The sequence below is a fragment of the Sinocyclocheilus rhinocerous genome, unplaced genomic scaffold (assembly GCF_001515625.1).
Source record: "Sinocyclocheilus rhinocerous isolate Xijiao unplaced genomic scaffold, SAMN03320098_v1.1 scaffold886, whole genome shotgun sequence".
Taxonomy (NCBI): Eukaryota; Metazoa; Chordata; class Actinopteri; order Cypriniformes; family Cyprinidae; genus Sinocyclocheilus; species Sinocyclocheilus rhinocerous.
Window position 1 is genome coordinate 18,876 of NW_015631204.1, and position 21,587 is coordinate 40,462.

Consider the following 21,587-nt stretch of genomic DNA (forward strand, 5'->3'; position numbering starts at 1 on the left):
ACAGATATAGATAGACAGATAGATAGACAGATATAGATAGATAGACAGACAGACAGATATAGATAGATAGACAGATAGATAGACAGATATAGATAGATAGACAGACAGATATAGATAGATAGACAGACAGACAGATAAATAGACAGATATAGATAGATAGATAGACAGACAGATACTTAATTTATCAAATAATTAATCAATTATAGAAATATTTGAAATAGAATTTTACTTGTTAAAAAAATAAGTTATTATTAAATTAACAATGTTACATCACAAAAACATCTAAGATATACACTCATTTTATTTTATAATTCAAAATATACATTTCAATTAATATAAAATATAGATTACTACATTTTATAGTATATATATATATATACACACACACACACACACACATATACACAGAAAGATAGACACTTAATTTATCAAATAATTAATCAATTATAGAAATATTTTAAATAGAATTTCACTTGTTAAAAAAATAATAGTTATTATTAAATTAGCAATGTTAAGACATCAAATATTGAAATATATTTAAATTATTTTAAATGGTCATATTTTATATTAATAAATTATTAATAAATATTACCAGTACTACTGACATCACATTTCAAAAATCTGCTACTAATACTTCTAATGTCCAAATGATCAAAACACTACTAACAAATAACTATCAATGTTTAAATATCTTTATATTTTAAATAATTGTAATTGTTACAATAATAATAATAATAATGATTAATTGAATGAACTATTAACTGTTTAAATAAATTATTAAATTAACTTATTAAATTAAATTAACAATGCTAAATGATCAAATATTGAAATATATTTAAAATGCTTTAAATATTAATATTTCAATAATGAAGAAGCTAATACTACCAATACTACTACTACTATCATATTTATCAAAACACTAGTAAAACATTCTGATAGATTAATAATAACAAACAATTCATGTAGTTGTTATAATTATTAAATTATCAATGTTATTACTACAACTAATAATATCAAATTCAGATATTGTACATTTATCAACACTGTTATTTACACCAGTGCTTCTAAAGTGTTGACATGCCCACATATGTGGCACCTGCAGCAGCAGAATGAAGTAATCCACAGGGTGGTTCCGCGTGTACAGGTAGTGATCAGGACTGAGCCGGTTGGCGGGGTCAAACTTCACTTCTTGGTTGACGCTCGGGTGCCGCAGCAGATGAAACAGGACTCTCTCTGACACGCGCTGCGGGCTGAAGTGTTCCACCTCTGAAACAGAGGAGGAGGAGGAGCGCTGCTTAATGGCGTATGAAATCACCTCCATTAACCAGCACATAACAAGCACAGATCGTCCCGCCGCTGATCCGAGAGACGGGGAACGTCCTTTAAAAGTTGAGGCTTGTTGAGACAAACTTCTTTACCTCTTTACACTTGTCAGGTGAACAGACATACACTGCTGTTTAGGGTCAGTAAGATTTTTTAATGTTTTGAAAGAAGTCTCTTATGCTCACCGAAGCTGCATTTATTTGATCAAAAATACTGTAAAATTGTGAAACATTAGTACAATTTAAAAGAGTTGTTTTCTATTGGAATATATTTTAAAATGTAATTTATTCCTGTGGTCAAAGCTGAATTTTCTGCATCTTGTGTCACATGATCCTTCAGAAATCACTCTAATGTGCTGATTTGCAATGCACCGCGCCCCTCGCGTCCGATGTAGACACGGTGTAACATTAGTTTTGCTTTGTTTCACAGAACTAATTGTTGCCAGGGTTGCGTACGTATATGTGAGGCGGAGCTATCAAAATAGGGGCAATGCATCTTGTGTCACATGATCCTTCAGAAATCACTCTAATGTGCTGATTTGCAATGCTGAAAACAGTTGTGCTGCTTAAAGGCAGGGTATGTGATTTTTCAAAAACACTTTAGATTTGTGGAAACTGTGGTACATTTTTTTTCAGAATTCTTTTGTAACATCATAAATGCCTTTACTGTCACTTTTGATATTTTGTTCTTGTTGAATAAAAGTATTAAATGAAAAAAGAACAACAACATTTGTACTGACCCCAAACGTTTGAACGGTAGTGTATACGGTATAGAAACAGAAAACTGATGATCATCTGAATAACTGTATATAAATATGACAAGTAGTTTGAGTAGTCCTAATTTATGATAATGAGATAGTTTTGTGATTATTAATATTATTAATAAATGCATTTTTTTAATATTAGTGTCTTTTATTATACAACTACGAAGCCCTGCACATGACATACGGACAAAAAATAAAATAATAATGGCAACAAATAAAGAATTTGTTCTCTTATTTTAGTAAAGAGTGGCCATGTTGAACTAATTTGTTCCCTTGTTTTGTTTTAATTACAACGTGGCCCTGATTTACTAAAACGAGGGAAGGAATTCTTAATTTCTGGCCGTGACAAATCTATTTTTGCCTGCATGTCATGTACAAGGCTCTGTATGTTTTACACGTTTAATAAAACTATTTTTAATTACATTTTACCCTTGAGAAGAATAAGCAACTCAAGACCGAGTACTAGTGATTTTAACATGGTTACAAGTGTTTTAGCATCCAGAAACACATGGGAGGTTCCCTTCCGACCAGTGCATTTGCAACTTTTATCAATGCTGCTTTTTTGTTGTTCATAAATACTGAATAGGGATTGTAAAAATCATTTTAAAGAAAGCAATTAAGAGAGAAAGAGAAAAACTAGACTATACTAACTATTGATTTTTCTAGACCTGGAAATCACAATAAAATTATTCACAAAAACCTGATTTTTCCAAGACTGTCGGGAACCTCGACCCCTTAACCCATGGTAAAATCACTGTAACACACAGCCTCTTGCAGCTTATTGTTTCACCTCGGGACAGGAATCGATGGGTGGCCAGCAACAGTTGAGGAGAGGTGCGGATCTTCGGTTCGCCCTCTGGAGGTTTGAAGATGGAGAACTCGTCGTGAACGCTGCGCGGCTCCAGGGGAATCTCCACCGGGGCCATCGGACGCTTCACCTTCATGTCCACTGTGGAATGAGACAAAACTCATTATAAATCAGTTTAAATGACGCGGCAGGGATCAACTCAAAAGTACATCACGCAGCTGCTCACTGTAGCCATCAGACTCGTCCAGGATCTCAGATTTGATGATCTCCTCAATGACGTCCTCCAGCGTGATCAGACCCAGAACCTCGTAGAACGGATCTCCTTCACCCTCATTATTCACCTTCTGAACGATGGCCAGGTGTGAGTTTCCTATGAAGACAGAGAGAGAACATATACTTTAGTAAGAGAAGCTTTGTAAAACTTTGTTTGACTCAAAAGTGCATTCTAAAATTCATGGGAAAAAATACAGTGACTAAACAATCAGAATCAAGAATTAAAGAGAGATGCATAATAAACACTGTTTTAGATGCATCATAACAAAAATATAAACTATTTGTAAAAAGTATAAATTATTGAAATATAAATTAAAATATATATAAAAGTACAATAAAATAAAAAATGTTTGGTAAAAATAAAAACTCAAATATTTATATGCATTCAATAGCAATATTTGGTCAAATATTTGGTTGTGTATTGATAACTATTTGAAGGCGTCTGCTTAGGATTATCACGTTATCAAAATACTAATAACACACTAACAAATTAATAATAATGATAATAATAATAATAATTATTATTGCTAAATATTTTATGATTTTAATATAATTTAAAATGCTATTATTTTAATAAATGCTAATATTTTAAAATAAAAATAAATAAATAATAAATTAAAAATGTTAAGTGAAAATAAAAGCCCAAATAATTATACACATTCAGTATCAGTCTCATCAGGGAAACAGCAATAATTATTCTGACAATAATAACTATAGTAATAATACTACAACTACTAATAAAATGATAAATGTTTAAAGTATTGAAAGATATTTCTATTACTTTAATGTTTTAAATGTTCTTAAATAAAATAATAAGAATAATAATAATAAAAATTAGTGAAAATAAACGCCCAAATATTATATGAATTCAATATCGGGCTGTCATAAACTGATACAACTAGTTTGAAGGCATCTTCTTAGGATTATCAAGTTATGAAAACACTTCTAACACAGATTAATAGTACTGATGAATAATACCAATATAATAGCCCAAATATTACATGCATTCAACACTGGCCTAGTCAGGTCAATAGCAATAACTGCAGATAATTGGTAAAATATTGGTCGAACACCGATACACATCATTTGTAGGCATCTGCTTAGGATTGACATGCCTTTTTTGAATTCCTCCAGCATTGCATCCAGCTTGGTGTCATTAAACACAAAATGCAGAGGATGGTTGTAGAACTTGGTGATGGTGGTCATGGGAGTGCGGTCCTCCGGGTCAACCAGCGCCAGGTCTTTGACGTACAGGATTTCGATGATATTGGACCTCTCCTCCTCGTACACCGGGACGCGAGTGTAGCCGCTCTGCATGATCTCGGACATGGTGTTGAAGTCCAGCACGGCCGTGGAGGGCAGCATGAAGCAGTCTTTCAGGGGGGTCAGGATGTCCTCCACGGTTTTGGTCCTGAGAGCGCCTTTACTGAACTCCACCTTGACGAACTCATTATACGGATCGTTCACACTAGTCCGAATCATTTCCATGGTTTTCTCACGGATGCCCACGGTGCTCACGTCCCGGTGCAAGATCAAGTCCAGCAGGAGGCCGAGAGGACAAGAAAGTGGACACGTCAGGATTAGACAGATCTGGGCCAGCCATATCAAACCCGGTGCCATCTGGAACCCATAACCCGAACATACAATATGAGGAACCAGCTCAGCCAGGAGGAATATGAGGAAGCCACTAGTGAACACAGAGGGCACGATGGAGCCATAGAGGCGGTACAACAGAGGAATATGAGGAAGCCACTAGTGAACACAGCGGGCAGGATGGACCCATAGAGGCAGTACAACAGGACGCCGAACACCGAGTGACCCAAAGCACAAATGAACAAGAGCGAACAAACCAGAACGTTTCCTCTCCTCCGGATGGGCTTGAGGCGCTTGGCCGCCCGCTTTTCATCCTCCGAACCGCAGCTGTGCAGAACATACAGCTCCAGTGGGTCCAGCCACAGCAAACTCAGATTCACACATCTGACCACACTGCAAACCAAAACCAGAAGCACAACCATCAAAATCAGACCCCATAATGGAATGTAATCTGATGGCACTTCCGGGTTCTTAATAACCAACTTGTCCGACCCGACAGAGCCCCACGCCTGGCCCTTTAAGACGCAGAAATGATGGAGCACAGGCTCTGCATCTTTATTCTCCGGTTTGGATGCTGCAGCTTCGGTTTGGACTTCTATAATCCCGCTGTTCTCGTCATCCGACGTGAACGCTCCGCGTAACCGGAACGCAGAGGAGTTGCGGCGTTCCTCCAGCGCGCAGGGGTCAACCGAACCGCCTCCAGCCGCGGCGAACGCGACCCACGGCCAGGTCTCATTGGACAGGTAGGACCCAAACAATCTGAGTTTGAAAGTGGTCCCGTGCGGAGCTACGATGACCCGTTCGCGCATGAACACCCGCTCGGTAACGTCCTCCAGGCGCAGTCCGTAAACCTGCGTCTCTTGAAGGCTGCAGGTTCCGAACCCGCAGAGGAACAATATGATCAACGGGAGACGCAGCTCCGCCAAGCTGACCACCATATTGGAACAGGGCAGCCTGGCTTTATTAATCATGTGACGCTGATGTTGTTGCTGCTACGCTACCCTCCTACTTTTTCAGTTGTTTTCATATAAAACGGTGAGGGAAACTGGCTTGGTCCGGCCGCCATGTTGGCTCCGAGATTCTTGAGAAACAGGCACGGACTTGCCCCAGAACTCTGGAGCCACAATGAACGCAGTTTCTTTTTTTTTTTTGCACTGCCGCTACGTCGTGTCCATAATGGACCAATGACAGAAGAGCAAGTGCTCGCTTGACCAATCGGAGAACGGGCTGGCTTTGTAAACCACGCCCACAAGGGTACTGAAGACCTTCAGCGTGTGAGATTAGCATCTTCTCAAGGCTCTTTGAAAAACAAACGGTTTTATCTGGCTAAAAGCAGTTTTTTAAACATTCACAGCTTTTATATGAATCTAGCGATTAGGTTAACAAAGAGAGAGTTAAAAACGAACCGTAATGTATTACACCTTGCAAAAGTTTTACCTACAGTTTTTAATTGGAATAAAAGCAATATCACAGACTGAGCAAAAGAGGTGTTTTAATAGAGAAATATTTAGATTTAGCATTTATCAGAACTCGACAGAAATCAAAATATTATATACAGATTGCTTTAAATACGACCGTGTTCATGGGAAGTACAGTACATCTGCGTTTGCATTTCCCTTCGAAGAAAGCAACTTAAGAAAAAACGAAAAGCGTACAGTTCGTTGTGATGTTTTAAAAAGCAAATATGACTAAAATAACTAACCCCGCTTACAATACAAATCATGGAATAATTTTTCTGTATTTCACATGGCTTTTTAATGGAAGACAGTGTGTTTTCACTCTTTATAGTGAACCCAAAACAAAGTGTGCTTACTTAATATGCAATACAATACCCTGAACTGTTTGAAAGGCCAATATAGGTCATGACCCTGAAAAGTAAATAAATGCAGACGCTTCGTGAAAACACACATTTATAATCTTTAACTGTGGTCTAATTATCAAACAGGAGACCCTGCACAGCACCTCTCCCGTTGAGTTCCTCAGGAGAAACTACCATGAACATTAAAAGCAGATTACTGAGCTGGATTGAAATCCCAGCACCACACGCTCAAAGGAATTTAATTAGTTCCCCACAGAGTCCCTGTGCAACAGAGAGAGGAACATGGGCATTAATGGACAAATCAAAGTGCAGAAGGCTTTGGCTGTTGTGTTCACTCACAAATTTAATTCCATGTAGTGTTGCAACTTTGGTCATGATATAACATGTTATGCCTCTAGTACAGTGTTTGAGTGCAATGCCCACATTTTGGTTTAAGTTGAAGTAAATACTAGTCAAATTTCACATACAAGAAATGTCAGTTGAGGTAAAATGCAACTTATTTCTTCTCTCACTGTGCAACTGTACATTAAACATCTTAAAAAGACAGACCTATTTATTGCTTCATATTTAAATCTCTCGTAAAAGGCAACAAAACATTTATAAATAACTTATAAATCATCATACACTAGTTGGACAAAGTCAAATTCATACTGTTCAATGAGAAAACATAAATAATCAAATCTAGTGCTATTCTTCTCCGTAATTATTTCTAATACTCTGTAACTCTCACTGGGATATTTTTTTACAATTGATGAAATAAAAGAACACTTTAACACTGAACGCTTTATGCATGCACTGCACGGCGTACTTACAGTATGAATACATCAGAATAAGGTTTAAATATGGTTTCTGATGTCAGCTCAGCATGAGAGGAACACAATGGAAAAATCACTGTGTGACTTCCGAAACGTGATCTCTGTACAGAACCGGCTTTATGGTCACTGCAAGTAGATGTAGAAAAGCTTAAGTTTGTTAAAGGAGCAGTTTGCCCAGAACTAAAAATTTGCTGGAACTTTCTTCATCAGAAAACAGATTTGGAGAAATGTAGCATTACATCACTTGCTCAACCAATGGATCCTCTGCAGTGAATGGGTGCCGTCAGAATCAGAGTCCAAACAGCTGATAAAAACATCACAGTAATCCACACCACTCCAGTCCATCAATTAATGTCTTGTAAAATGAAAAGCTGCTTGTTTCTAAGAAAATGTTTGGACTCTCATTCTGGCGGCACCCATTCACTGCAGAGCATCCATTGGTTGAGCAAGTGATGTAATGCTACATTTCTGCAAATCTGTTCTGATGAAGAAACAAACTCATCTACATCTTGTATGGCCTAAGTCGCGTACAAACAAGCATGAGAATCAAAACGAATGTACAGTTTCACTCCAGTTCACAGTGAATTCTGTTCCAGCATCTGTATCGTCTGCTTCCGAGGATGGGAATGCTGGTGCAAAACAGCATTTGTGTTGTTTGATGGACAGTCGTAGGCTTTGAGATCAAGAACTGGGTAAATCTTACAAGAACCTCAGGTCATATTTCACCTCCAAATCAAAATGAAAATCAATATGTAATAAGGACCATTAAGATTTTTTGCATTGTGATACTATTTTTATATTTTCATTAGTATAAAGTGAAAAATAAATATATATTGTGAAGTATTTATACATTATGGTGCATTTGTATGGATTTAAAACCTTTTTTTATAATTAAAATGAACAAATAATTGTAGTACAGTAATACATGTCTACTGAGAATCATTGAGAATACTGAGAATTATGAGAATTTGTGAAGAAAATGTGCTGAATTCTCATAAAAAATAATGCATAATATGATGCAAAAAAATCTTAATGGTATAAACAGGCTTTATTTGATCAAATTAATTTTGTTGTGAAATATAACTAATGTTTTTGTGAGATTCATCCGTGGGGATGAATTATAATTGTCAAAAAATAAAAATAAAATACAAAATATTAATCAAATATACATACATACTACTTTAGACAAAAAATAAATATTAATATATAAATAAATTATTATATAATATTTTGAATCATATATCACAGATTTGGATTTGCAATGCTCAATGTTTTGTTCTAACTGGCCACGTGGGGTTCTCCAAACCCTAGCTGCGTCAGCAAATTTCACGTCTCCAAACTATATTTACAGTTCCCCTTCACGTTTGTCACGCAGAGCTACGATTGCGTCACATACAGCTACATCACGTAGCCACACTTGGCTTGATGCTTTCGACTTCGAAAGAAAGCGGTCAAAATCATACAGCACTACACAGCATGAAAACTAGACCAGAACGGTCTTTGTGCTAAAAGGATAGTTCAGTCCAACAATAGCTTATGAGACTCAAAGTGCTCTTATGCTCAAAATCTCAGAAAAACAGCACACAGATGTTAGCCGCTGGGTCAGAGACATTATAAAAAGTGCATATCGTACAATAATTCTGTTAGATACTGATGAAGTGTTGTATAATGCCTTTAAACGGTATTTGTGGCATACCGAACACACTTGTATGCCGAAAGCTTTGAGAGAGTGTCTACATGATTAGCATGCAATAGCAGACATACAACAGTCTGCATGACTACACACCTCAGGGTGCGAACTACGGGGGAGCTCGGCTCCCCTTAATAAGACAAGGGCTCCCCTGAAAACGAGATTTGTGAAATTTTGGGGGGTCTCAAAAAATATTGACAATGTGTTATTTTGACGTGCAATTTCAGTTTTGTGTAATGTGATCGTGGATTATTATGTGTAAAATTGCAAAAATATCATTCATTCATGCATGACGGCGATTTAAACCTAATTAACTTCAATAAAGATAACTATACATGCTATTCCTGTCATGAGCATCAAGGTGTGGGGGCACTGCAGTGCAAATTCCACTCATGTTTAGTACATGTTAACTCAAAGATTCGTAGAAAAAAAATAAACGCTGGGCTCTGTCGTCGATTCTGTGTTAAGGTAAGGCATGAAATTCGCAATTATGTGTTGTGGCTGGGTTGTTATAGGTCTGCGTGACTCTCGATGTCTTAGGCCTAACTGAACGGAGGAATTATGGTATTCTTCTGTAGCCTGACGACGAGTAACTTTAACCGTTGTTCATGTGAACTCAAAGACAGCCTGATGCTTTGTTTATAGACTATTTGTGGGTGGCTGTTTGTTGTTTCACCTATCAATTCGTGTCGATAAAGTATAATAGGGTAAATCCTGTATAGTGATTTATCCTATATAGTGCTTGCATAAAGCAAGTAGTGCATACAAAGATACATAACAGCTAAGTTACAAGTGTAAGTCATTGTAAGCCCTCGAACTTGTATATCAGTTAGCAATCCCAAGAATTTATAGATTTAAACGATTAAGTTAGACCTATTTTTTTGTGCTTTCTGAGCCCCGTGCGCCCCCAAGCGTACGACCCCTCATTGTGCATAGTTATTAAAGTCAAATGCAACAATGTTAATGAACTAGTTTTTACTCATGTTTAAGATAAATTGTATAATAATCTTTATAATCGTTCGCTATATTACACACACACACACACAAGTGGGCTCCCCCAAAGTCCACGGTATAGTTCGAACACTGCACCTCGACGTCGGGCCGAACCCGCAGCCCCTAGAATCACAGTGAGATCACGTCCAATGCTGAAGACCATGCACCTATTTTACTACACCTCAGTCCGCTGCATCGCTCAGTGTATTTGTGCTTGTGGTCAGCTCTGGAGCTCTCGGAGCCCCAGATTATTGTTGTCAAATGGTGCTCTCGGTGTGCGCGTGCGTGAAGGTGTGCGTGCGATGCGCCTGAGGGTTGGGGAGCGGCGTCGGGCTGCTGTTGGAGTTGGCGTTGGTGTTCAGGTGTGACTGGTTCTGAGGGTGGATGTGGCTCGGCCGGCGTTTGGACAGGCTGTTCTTGTCGTTGAGCAGCGAGGTGGTCTCGTCTGGCCCGTTCTCTCTGGGTGCCGGCGGCGCTGTGGTGTGGTTCGTGGTGGAGGACATGGGAGGGGTCAGGGGCGGAAGAGGGCCGGGATCCAGGCGGATATGGCTGCTCTCTGGGGACTGGGGCGTGCTGTCCAGTTTTGAAGCCAGGAGGCCGTTTTGGTACTGCGAACGAGTGACCTGAGAAAGAAAAAAGGTAATTAATCAAATGCTACTGCTCAGTTTTTTTTTTGGAAAGAAAATTTTTTTTTTTATCATCAAGGACTCAATCCTATTCAACTGATCAAACGCGAGTAAATATTTTTATGTTGCAAAAGATTCAATAATAATAAATGCTGTCATTTCTATTTCTAGTTTCCACAAAAGTATTAAGCAGCACAACTGTTTTCAACATAATTAATCATACAAAATGCACAAATATTTCATTTGATCCCACTAACTCAGCACACCATCGTTAGTATTTGCCGATACTACATTCCACTTTTTCTGAAAAAATAAATAAATAAATAAAAAATAGGCAAAAATATTTACAATTAAATAACTAAATATTCAAGCAAAAATATGTAAAAAAAAAAAAAAAAAAAAAAAAAAAAAAAAATATAAGTTATATGTAGGCTATATATAATAAACTATTATAATGTGTTATGGCTATGAATAATGCGATAAAACAATAAGCTTACTCTGTAAGAATAAATGAAGGTAAATTCTGATTAAACATGAGCTGTAATAAAGCTTGCTGGTCTAAGTGCAGGTCGATCAAATGTCTGGTGTACCTCTGATGTTCTGAGCCTGAATCTAGCCGCTGTGTGAGAGTTTGAGTCAGATGCACTAATCACCTCCGCTGTACCGTGAACCCAGTGCTCGTGCAGCTGCCTAACCAGACCTCATGTTTGGGCGAACGATGCCCACAGCCGCTCAGAAGTGCTGTCTATAGGTAGACAGTGACACATAAACGCTGACTGCACAAACCAAGAGTCCAGTAAAAACTCCTGTTGAGGTACTCGATACAAACAAACGGCGTAAAGCATGAGAATCCAGTGCAGACGCAGAGCGCGATGGAGACGGAAAGCCGCTGGCGCTCAGCGCGACGCAGCGCAGAATAAAGTGACTGTAGCTCGTTACCTGTCGTGTTCCTGCGCGGAGACAGAAATGCTGCGTGAGATGCATAATAATAAAATATTACGTTAATACTATTACTAATATTACTATTACAATATTATATTACTAATATTACACACATGCATATAGATAGCTAGATAGATAAATAGATATAAACAAAAACGCATATACAAGTTTGTCAAAATATTAATAATATTAATAATTAATATTAATAGGTCTTGACTGACTATATTTGAAAATATTGACATCTCAATTAAATATTAAAACAACAGAACAACTGCACTAATAATTATATACATACACATATATATATATATATATATATATATATAAGAATAATTCCTGAATTGTCATGTGACTGGCGTAATAATGCAGAAAATTCTTTAAATTATTTAAATATATTAAAATAAAAAACTTTAACATTAAACAAAAAACTTTAACAATTTACAATTTTAAATTGTAATAATATTTCATAATATTACTATATTTTTTATTAAATAATTGTTGCATTTGTGAGCATAATAGACTTTAAACTGTCTACTGTAGACACTCACTGTTCAGACATAACTTTGATAGTTATAATTTTGAAAACTAAGCATAATTAAAACAATTATATCAATTTTTTATGTCTAACACTAGAGAGCAGATTGACCTGATACAAATCAGATATAGCCTATACAGTATCTATCTATCTATCTATCTATCTATCTATATATACACATATGTGACCCTGGACCACAAAACCAGTCATAAGGGTATAGGGTATAACAGTCATTATACATAATCTGAAAGCTGTATAAATAAGCTTTCCATTGATGTATGGTTTGTTAGGATAGGACAATATTTGGCCGAGATACAACTATTTGAAAATCTGGAATCTGAGGGTGCAAAAAAATCTAAATACTGAGAAAATCACCTTTAAAAGTGTCCAAATTAAGCTCTTAGCAATGCATATTACTAATCAAAAATTACATTTTGATATATTTACGGTAAGAAATTTACTAAATATTTTCATGGAACATGATCTTTACTTAATATCCTAATGATTTTTGGCATAAAAGAAAAATCAATCATTTTGACCAATACTATGTATTGTTGGCTATTGCTACAAATATACCTGTGATACTTATGACTGCTTTTGTGCTCCAGGGTCACATATATAATAGTTTAGTTTAGTTGCTTTAAAAACAGCTGAAGTAAAGTCAAGCTTCAAAAAGCATCATAAAAACAGTCCATACAACTTGTGCGCTATTTTTCAAGTCTTCTGAAGTCAAACACACACTTGTGTGAAGACCAGACTGAAACTTTGTTGTTGATGGACATAACGTACCTTCACATACTGCAGGTCAGTGAGGGCCCACATGTTAAAATCAGGGACGTACTGTGCCGCGGGGCTGTTATTGAGCTGACTGTTGCTGCCGCTGATGGACACAGAGTCGACTCTCTCTGTGCAGCTCAGAGACACCGAGCGGTTCAGACCACTCACGTGAGAAGGGGAGCGAAACTCTGCAACGCACAGGAAAACCGTCACTTCAAGTCACGGCACGCCTGCTGACAAACACTCACACAGATGAAACCGAGTCAAGGAGTCCATCAAATACACACAAATGCATAAAATGAAAAAAAACAACACATCATTGATGAGAGGGACAGCATGACAATAACCAAGGAGCAAAAAACAACTCATAATCACATTTGAAATGAATGGAAAGATTATTGCAAATGATTGGATGGTCATTTCAGACGTGCATATGTGTGTGTGGACAGCATTAGTTTGGTTACACCGGAGAAGCATAGATTATAATATAGTGTACTATTCATTATTATAATATTAGTATGTGACTATAAAGAGTAGATGATGTACATATAAAAACCTCTATTACTTAAAATACTGTTCACCCAAAACCACGTGTAATGTTAATACTCTAGCGCCTTCTGCAGGTGCTTTCATGAACTGCAACAGTCACTGCAGGCTTGTGCTTGGGATTTGACCGGTTTTACTGCGACTGTGTCAAACAATAAATGAATGCTGACTGATGCGGACAAAAACGCACAGCTGACTCAGAAGCACGTGGTTACTGATACAAGCACGGGAGATTTTTCTCTGTTGGTTGAAATGCTATGTTTACGCTGCGAGCGACGCATTGTGATGAACTAGAATCCTCCGGTTATAAACAGTGAAATCATTTACACTGCAAAACATGCAAAGTGTGTTGATAACGGAAGTGATCTAGTATTTTCATGTCGCTCGCGTGCTCTCAGTGTAGTTGTTTAGTCAGTAACGGTAACTATAGCGAACGTGATTAAAATGCATAAGAGTTGCTGACGAAACCAATCAATCATCACAGCGATATCAGATAATTTCGATGATATCGGAAAATTGCCTTAGTATTTGACTATACTACATTGCACTTATGTCAAAAGCGTACAAAAATGGACAGGTTGGTGAAAATATCTTACAAAATTTGAATTCAAATTACCGCAAAATGGACAACACGTCACTTTATGTAATTAATATTCATGACGCAAACCGTGCCTAACCGTTTCCTGAGAACAAACCATAAAAGAAAACAAAAGTGAATTTTTATATCTGTTTGTAAATATGTTTTAGCCCCAGACGTTTCTGAAACGTTTATGTTTTGGTAATTTTGAGCGTTTTAGTCGTTTTAATTGTCTATTTACTTTTTATTAATTATTTCAGTTTTAATCATTTTCCTATAAACTGAATTAGACAAAAAAATAATAATTGTAACTAAGTTTATAATCCCTCTTCTTTGTCTGTTAACATTTATGCCAATAATCATTTAGTATTTTTTAATATTTTGAATTTTAGGGTTAATGATAATGAAGTTAATGATAACAACACTACACTGCAAGTAATTAACACTTAAGCATATTTAGTCTGATTGATAATGTATAATTATAGTAATAACATTTATATTGCATTTTTTTCATTCAAACAACAACGCTCCTGTTTCATCAAGACATCACAAACGCATAGCCTCACAAAGCTCATGGCACGTTTTCTAGTATATTCTGATACTAAGGCAAGTCAGAATGCAGCAGGACTGAATCTTCAGGGTGGTGTGAATGTTGTGTTCAGTTGCAGGAGGTCAGGTGTGATGGACAGCAGGGTGAGTGTGTTAGTGGTTAGAGTAGAAGAGCTCTTCAAGACTGAGCTCAAGAGGACAACGCCAGAGCCAACCAGTCCAGCAAGCTTCCATTTTACTAACATTGTCATTAAAATCTTTTAATATATGTCATATGCCACATCACTCATAAGCTATCGCTCACAGTTGATTTCAATAGAAAGCTAATATCTCAAAACTAACACAAATACATAGACAAATCTGTGATGAAAGTGCATTTTTTAAGATCAAACTGTATTCTACTTTTTAGTACTGAATAAATATTTCCTAATAAACAGAAAAAATACACTTTGCATGTGCATTTTAATTAGATTGAATTATTTTCTATCAATATTTTATGCAGTAATAAAATTTATTTTTATAGATACAATGCTTAAAATGTGCTGTATAGGTTTTGAAACAGCTTTTAAATCACTAAATAAAATAAATTGCGATTTTGCATTATTTTTGTAACTTAAAAGAACCATAAAAGTTATATTCTATAGCCATATGCTATATTTTAGCTCTTCTGAATGCAAACAATAATTTTGTGTGAGGGAAAATAATGGCATTATTTACCAAAAATGGTCTGCTATAGCGCTTTAAGTCTTATTTATGCTCACACATATTCAAACCTGGTGTCTCAAGACTAGTTGTGTTAACTTTGAAATCAACAATGTCAAACATTTTTGGTTTTTTGAATGTTTTGAATGAACGCAAGCACAAATTTTATTAGAAAATACGGAATATTTCCTAAAAATACATTTTGGAACATTTGGAACCATTTTCTATTGATATTCTATGCAGCACTTAAATGTATTTTTATTACAATAAATGCCTAAAATTGCTGTCTAGGCTTTAGAACAGCTTTTAAATCACTGTAAATAAATAGATAAAATGTGAACTTGCTGGACAACGGGTCATAGCATGATAAAGGTTATTTTTTCATTTTAAACTAGCTTCTGTCCCACACCACCCCATGTTAGCTACCCCTACATCCCTGAGTTAGCACCCAGCATGCAGGGCATTTTACCTGGGAAATGCGAGAACAGAGAAAACCTCTTAAGCGAAAGGCGGCGCGGACAAGGCGACACCACAGAAGGAGAAAGAGGGGGGGTGACAGCTGAGGAGGAGGGGGAGAGCCAGAGCAGAGCAGAGGAGAGGAGAGACAGAGAAGCTCTTTAAACACGCCACACATCAACATCCTGCCCAGAGCTGCTTCAGCATCAGCAGCCGCTGAAGGTACAAATCCCTCATTATAGGACACTACGGGAACATCATATTTTCTTTGAAGGGGTAATGCTATGCTACTAACCTTGCCTTTGAATGTAAAACATATTTTGGTGACGTTAAAAGCATATTTCACCTAAAAATTGTCATTATCACTCCAAACCTGTATGACTTTCTTCCTTCAGTGGTACCTAAAATGTAGATATTTTGCAGAATGTCCAAGCTGTTCTTTTCCATACAAGGAAAGTGGACTTCACATTGCCACCAGGCTTCAAAAATGAATAAAAAGCATGGTAAAAGTGGCCCATATGCTATACTTGAATCAAACCCATAATTTTGAGTAAAAGACCAAAAATTATGTCATTATTCAACAACGGGCTGAATTAGTTCATTCTAATTCCAAAACCAAATGAAATGATTAATTGAAAAAATCTGATTCAAAAGAATGAACGTTTTAGGAATTCAGCATCTCCACTTCTCTGCCAAGGAAAGCATGTCATCATTTTCAGTGAATAACAATATTTTAGCAGTTTTCTCACACTTATATAGTGATATTTGCATCATTTTTGTAATCTTAAAGCACTAAAAAGTAGCATAAAGTACCTTCAGCTCTTCTGGATGCAAGTAATAATTTTGTGTGAGGAAAAAACAAAAATTAAGTCATTATTCAATTAAAAATGATCTGCCATAGCTCTCAAATCTCATTTACACTCGCACACATTCAAACCTGCTGCCTCAAGATCAGTGTGAAGTCAGCATCAAATATTGTTGGTTTATACTCGGCTAATTACATCAATCAATCAATTTTATTTTGTGAAATAATGTTCAATTATTCAATGGAAAATTGTCTGTTGTAGCTCTCAAATCTCATTTACACTTGCAAACATTCATATTTGTGCTAACTGTTTTTGTCAAAAACGTAACATTTTGTTGGTTCGTATTTGGCTAATTGCATCAAATTTGAATGTAGGGATGTGCAATTCTGACAAAAAAATGATATCTCGATTTTTATTGGGATTTTTTTTTATAACGATAACTAAATGATATTTTGCTGAGTGTGTTTTGTGCTGGTATCTTGGCTGGTTTAGGCCTGTCATGGATAAATAAAAATGACACTACTGCCAGCAGGTGGCAGAAAGTCCCTGTCTTCACTGAATCATTCATTCAAATCATTCATTCAAAACAGCCGATTCATTTAGAAATTAAGCAAGCGGCTGTCTTTAAGAATGGGTTTTTGAATCATGGACTTCAAAAACAGATTCATTCAATGAAACACCGCAGTGTTGCTCTGAGACGCAAAAATTGATGCTTCGGTTTTGTTTGTAACTATTTCATTGGCGAAAATATTACGTCTAAAATGTAAAAAACAGCCGATTCATTTAGAAATGAAGCAAGCGGCTGTCTTTAAGAATGGGTTTTTGAATCATGGACTTCAAAAACAGATTCATTCATGAATGAAACACCGCAGTGTTGCTCTGAGACGCAAAAATTGATGCTTCGGTTTTGTTTGTAACTATTTCATTGGCGAAAATATTACGTCTAAAATGTAACTCACTCAATATTAACTTGATGTTTGTTGAACTGTTGTTTTAAGATAATATCACATTCGCGACCACGTTCTTTAAGAAAACGGCACTGTTTTGATGTGATATTTTGTGATATTTTGGCTTGTGTGATATTACTTAACTATGTAAATATAAAAAAAAACATATAGGGATATTTTTACTTTCATAACTTGAATTACAGGGATATTTTAAAGGCATTCTAATAAGCTTCATCACACATTTAGGCTTTTGGACTTTCAAGATGCGTTTTGTTTATTTTTTGCAAAATGAATGACATACTCGATAATGTCAGCTCGCATATTGTTAAAACAACAATTACGATATCGCAGACGATAAATAAATAAATGCATAAATGCAAAATAAATGCAAGCTTTGATTTGGAAGCTAATTTTAGATTTGTTCGTTGCAAACAAACAAACAAACAAACAAAAAACTATTAACTGGTTTCAGAAGACTTGGAATTTACAGACGTTTATAGTGGGTTTTTTTTTTAACGTGCGAATTAATCCCCATCCATTAGCAATGTGTGGAAAAAAGCAGCTTGGACATTCTGCCAAGCATCTCCTTTTGGGTTTCAAGATACAAGCTTTAGAAGGACATGAGTAAAGGCCAGCTGATCGGTCACACGAACCCTAGTCTCTTACGCAGTGTTTCTCAAAGCACACGTAGCCACACATTTAGACACATGCTAAGCACATAAATGTGACGTTTGGCACACGGATGGACTGCGGCACAGCTGGAGGTGAAGAACAGAATCAGACAGCATCAGTACACAGTGACGCTCGGCCAGCAGATGTCCCTGCAGTCAAATGTGTCCCGTTTAGCGCCCTACCGGCAGCCCCAGTGTTATTATATAATACAGAAGACTACACTTACAATGACAGATCATGACAAAGTGCACTGGGAGACGCTAAAAAAAAAACATGGCGCTGACAAGATCCATCACTTAAACTAAGGCTGGGCAGCAAACATATCAACAGACACATCATTGTTACCATAAATCAACCCGTTTCAGAAAATAGATCATTCATAAATCATATGATCAATTCTATCAGCATTTACTGTGCCGGTTGCTCTTTTTCATGCAATTATAATGACTGAGAAGCTTTCTAGCCTCCATAAAAAGAAGACACACGGGTGAGTAAATGATGGCAGAATTGTAATTTTTGGGTGGACTGGCCCTTTGAATTAACTATTCCTTTAGGTGGGATTGTTTCACACTCTTTGATTAGAGCAAATAAGAGTTAAAAACGCAAGGTAAAACACTCACCCAGGCATGGTGCAGTCAGTGCCATGACTCCATAATAAGAGAAAGGACCCGTCTCAAACTTCATATTCTCATTTCCAGCCTCAACTTCCACCCGACCCTGAAAGACAGGCGTGAGTTCATTCGTTTCATTAGTTACAAAAGTCAACTGTGCAGGACATTTTGTTGAATATATTTTAAATAATTTGGAAACAATCATTAAGACAACAACCTAAATGAGAACTGCTTAATAAATCAAATCAAAATGTATCACTGGCAATAAAACCTTTGTGGCTTTGCGTGTTGTCCTTCAAGATACTGAAACCTAAAGCACTCAAGTTCTTAACTGAACCACATTTTTAAAAACACTTACAAAACATTTAAGTCAAACGCATCTAATTTTGAAATCTTAACGTGTTTCCTTGAAGAACAACCAGTTGCGTCTCCATAATTAAAGACGAATGACACAAAACCCAACCGAAACTCCCACAAGGAGTGCGAGGTCAGTACTTTTAGTAGTCGTGTGTCACACCACATTTGAGCGTACACACAAATTTTCCAATGTCTCAGGCATCATATTTGCCCCATTTTCCGTCCCAATGGAGAGTCAGCCTTTCCTCTCATTCTCAGAAAAAGGTAACCGGATCTGCGGCGCTCGGATTGCACGACACACAGATCCTGTCACTCTATCTGGGTCTCCTCTGCTCTGGGGTCTATATTCAGGTAGACACTCCAAACACAAACAAAGCTCGCCAACACTTTGCTGCTTTCTGTTACGCCAGCAAACCAGAGCCAAATCGAGTTTCATAAAACAAAACAAACGGAGTTAAAACAGTGTTGACACTGTTTTTTTGTATACTAGAGTAAAATTTATTGACTTAACTACTACTATTAAATAAATCTTTACATTCATGAAAAACTAACTTATAAAAAATTATATATATATACTACTGTTCAAAATTGGCGTCAGTACGATTTATTTATTTATTTAACGAAATTGACACTTTTATTCAGTGTGGATAGTAGACATTTATAATATTACAAAAGATCTCTATTTCAAATAAATGCTGTTCTTTAAAAAAAATGATGGTTTCCACAAAAATATTAAGCAGCAAAACTGTTTCCAGCATTGATAATAATAAAAAATGTGGAATGATCATTCATCAATTACTAAAACTTAAATAACTTACTTTTTTTTTTTTGTTGCTAAAACCAGAAGCCAAAACAACATTAAATTACTAAAATATTAAATATTAATATATTTGTTCAGTGAATACATTTACAATATTTAAAAGTATAAATATGTATTTTCTAATAATTTTAAATGTATTATTATTAATTTATTTATTTTAGTCATTTGTAAAAGTATAAATAATTATTTATTTTTTATTTTAATAATTTGTAAAAGTATAAATATATCAATTTATTTTCTAGTAATTTTATTAAATATACTTAATTAGAAGAAATTACAAAAATAATTTAAATATTAAACAAACAAAACAATACACTATTAGTTAATCATTCATTTGATAAAGGCCTTTGCTAGTTACCTAATGATTATGTTAGTTGAACCTTACTGTAAAGTGATATTAACAAGTCAAAAACAATCAATTACTAAAACATATTTATTAAATATATTAATATATTTATTCAATACATTGAATATACTGAAAAAAGTATACAAAAACAAAATATATATTTAATACATATTTAAATGAAAGTCTACGAAATTATCAAATAAAGTTAAACATAAAACAAACAAAATACAATACACCATTGTTGTTATTTTGAAAATTCTGTTTAAATGATACATTTGAAATAGTTTTAAAACCCATTCAAATAGAGGGAGATTCAATCTGGAAATTAGCAGATGTAAATGAGTAAATTTAAGCAGACATGCGGTTTGATGGCCAGCGTGACGTAACGTTCCTGGACACATGGCGTTTGTGCTCCGCGGGGATGATTACATCTGCGCTAAATACACTCTCACACTGGCTTTCAGAAAGGGTTAACCTTGTCCTGGCTGACCCCCCGCCGAGCACACAGCAAATCCAGGATGTGATTTACTGATCCCCGGGGGCCCGAGTGCCACGTCGGCCCTGTGACCTGTCACAGCTCGTTCTACCTTGACCATCGTCAATCTTACGCCACGTTAAGTAAGCTGCCGCACATATATTCAATTCAGATGACTGGAAAGTATGCGGGAGGTTAAAGGTCACGCTATTGTGTTGATCCCTGTACGAGTTCAAATACAAGTCAATATCTATATATGTATCATCTGCTTGCTGTAGCGTGGACATCCAAGAGTCTTTCCATCAATCTCGCCTCTGATTGGACTGTTTCGCCAAAACAAGGGCACGGACATTGCACAGCTTTGATTGGTTGTGTATTCAATTGTGAGTGAGAGTGTGTTTGTGTGTGTGTTGCTGGCAGAAAGGGGGTGGGATTAGAGCTGCTATGCTCAGGATCCCTTTCTTACGTAAGAGAGATCAATTAGTGAAGGGCAGGCCTGTCCGATGCAGGGCCTCTTCTAGCTAAACCTACAGTGAGGTCACAGACGCTCCCAACAGACCCGTCTGTGCAACTCTACACCAGGACACGGCACCAACGAGCCGCCAATCTCAAAATACACCACTAAAAAAGCTTGAAAATGTTAACCAGCGGTACATGCTAAGGAAAGATTCGCTATTACTAATGCTCAAACTTCATATCTCTAGTCCTAAGCGTTAAAACTCTGTATGTGATTCTGTGCCACTTGTGCTACAGTCTCAAAAAAAAA

General features: G+C 36.3%; 2 protein-coding genes across 2 annotated transcripts in view; both read right to left on the bottom strand.

Annotated features, from left to right (window-relative positions):
• LOC107741649 (metal transporter CNNM3-like) overlaps positions 1–6,107 on the bottom strand; it is a 9,868-nt gene extending 3,761 nt beyond the window's left edge. The window contains exons 1-5 of the mRNA XM_016554403.1: positions 4,968–6,107; positions 4,283–4,902; positions 3,121–3,264; positions 2,877–3,035; positions 1,097–1,266 (exon numbers count right to left, since the gene is read on the bottom strand). Coding sequence (XP_016409889.1) covers positions 1,097–1,266; positions 2,877–3,035; positions 3,121–3,264; positions 4,283–4,902; positions 4,968–5,731 — 1,857 coding nt within the window. The 5' untranslated portion in view covers positions 5,732–6,107. The remainder of the gene's footprint in view (positions 1–1,096; positions 1,267–2,876; positions 3,036–3,120; positions 3,265–4,282; positions 4,903–4,967) is intronic.
• Positions 6,108–8,660: 2,553 nt separating this feature from the next.
• The window catches only part of LOC107741650 (metal transporter CNNM4-like), a 21,645-nt gene continuing 8,718 nt past the window's right edge, over positions 8,661–21,587 (bottom strand). Inside the window, exons 5-8 of the mRNA XM_016554404.1 lie at positions 18,833–18,929; positions 12,970–13,145; positions 10,174–10,700; positions 8,661–9,180 (exon numbers count right to left, since the gene is read on the bottom strand). Of these exons, the coding sequence (XP_016409890.1) occupies positions 10,335–10,700; positions 12,970–13,145; positions 18,833–18,929 (639 nt within the window). The 3' untranslated portion in view covers positions 8,661–9,180; positions 10,174–10,334. The remainder of the gene's footprint in view (positions 9,181–10,173; positions 10,701–12,969; positions 13,146–18,832; positions 18,930–21,587) is intronic.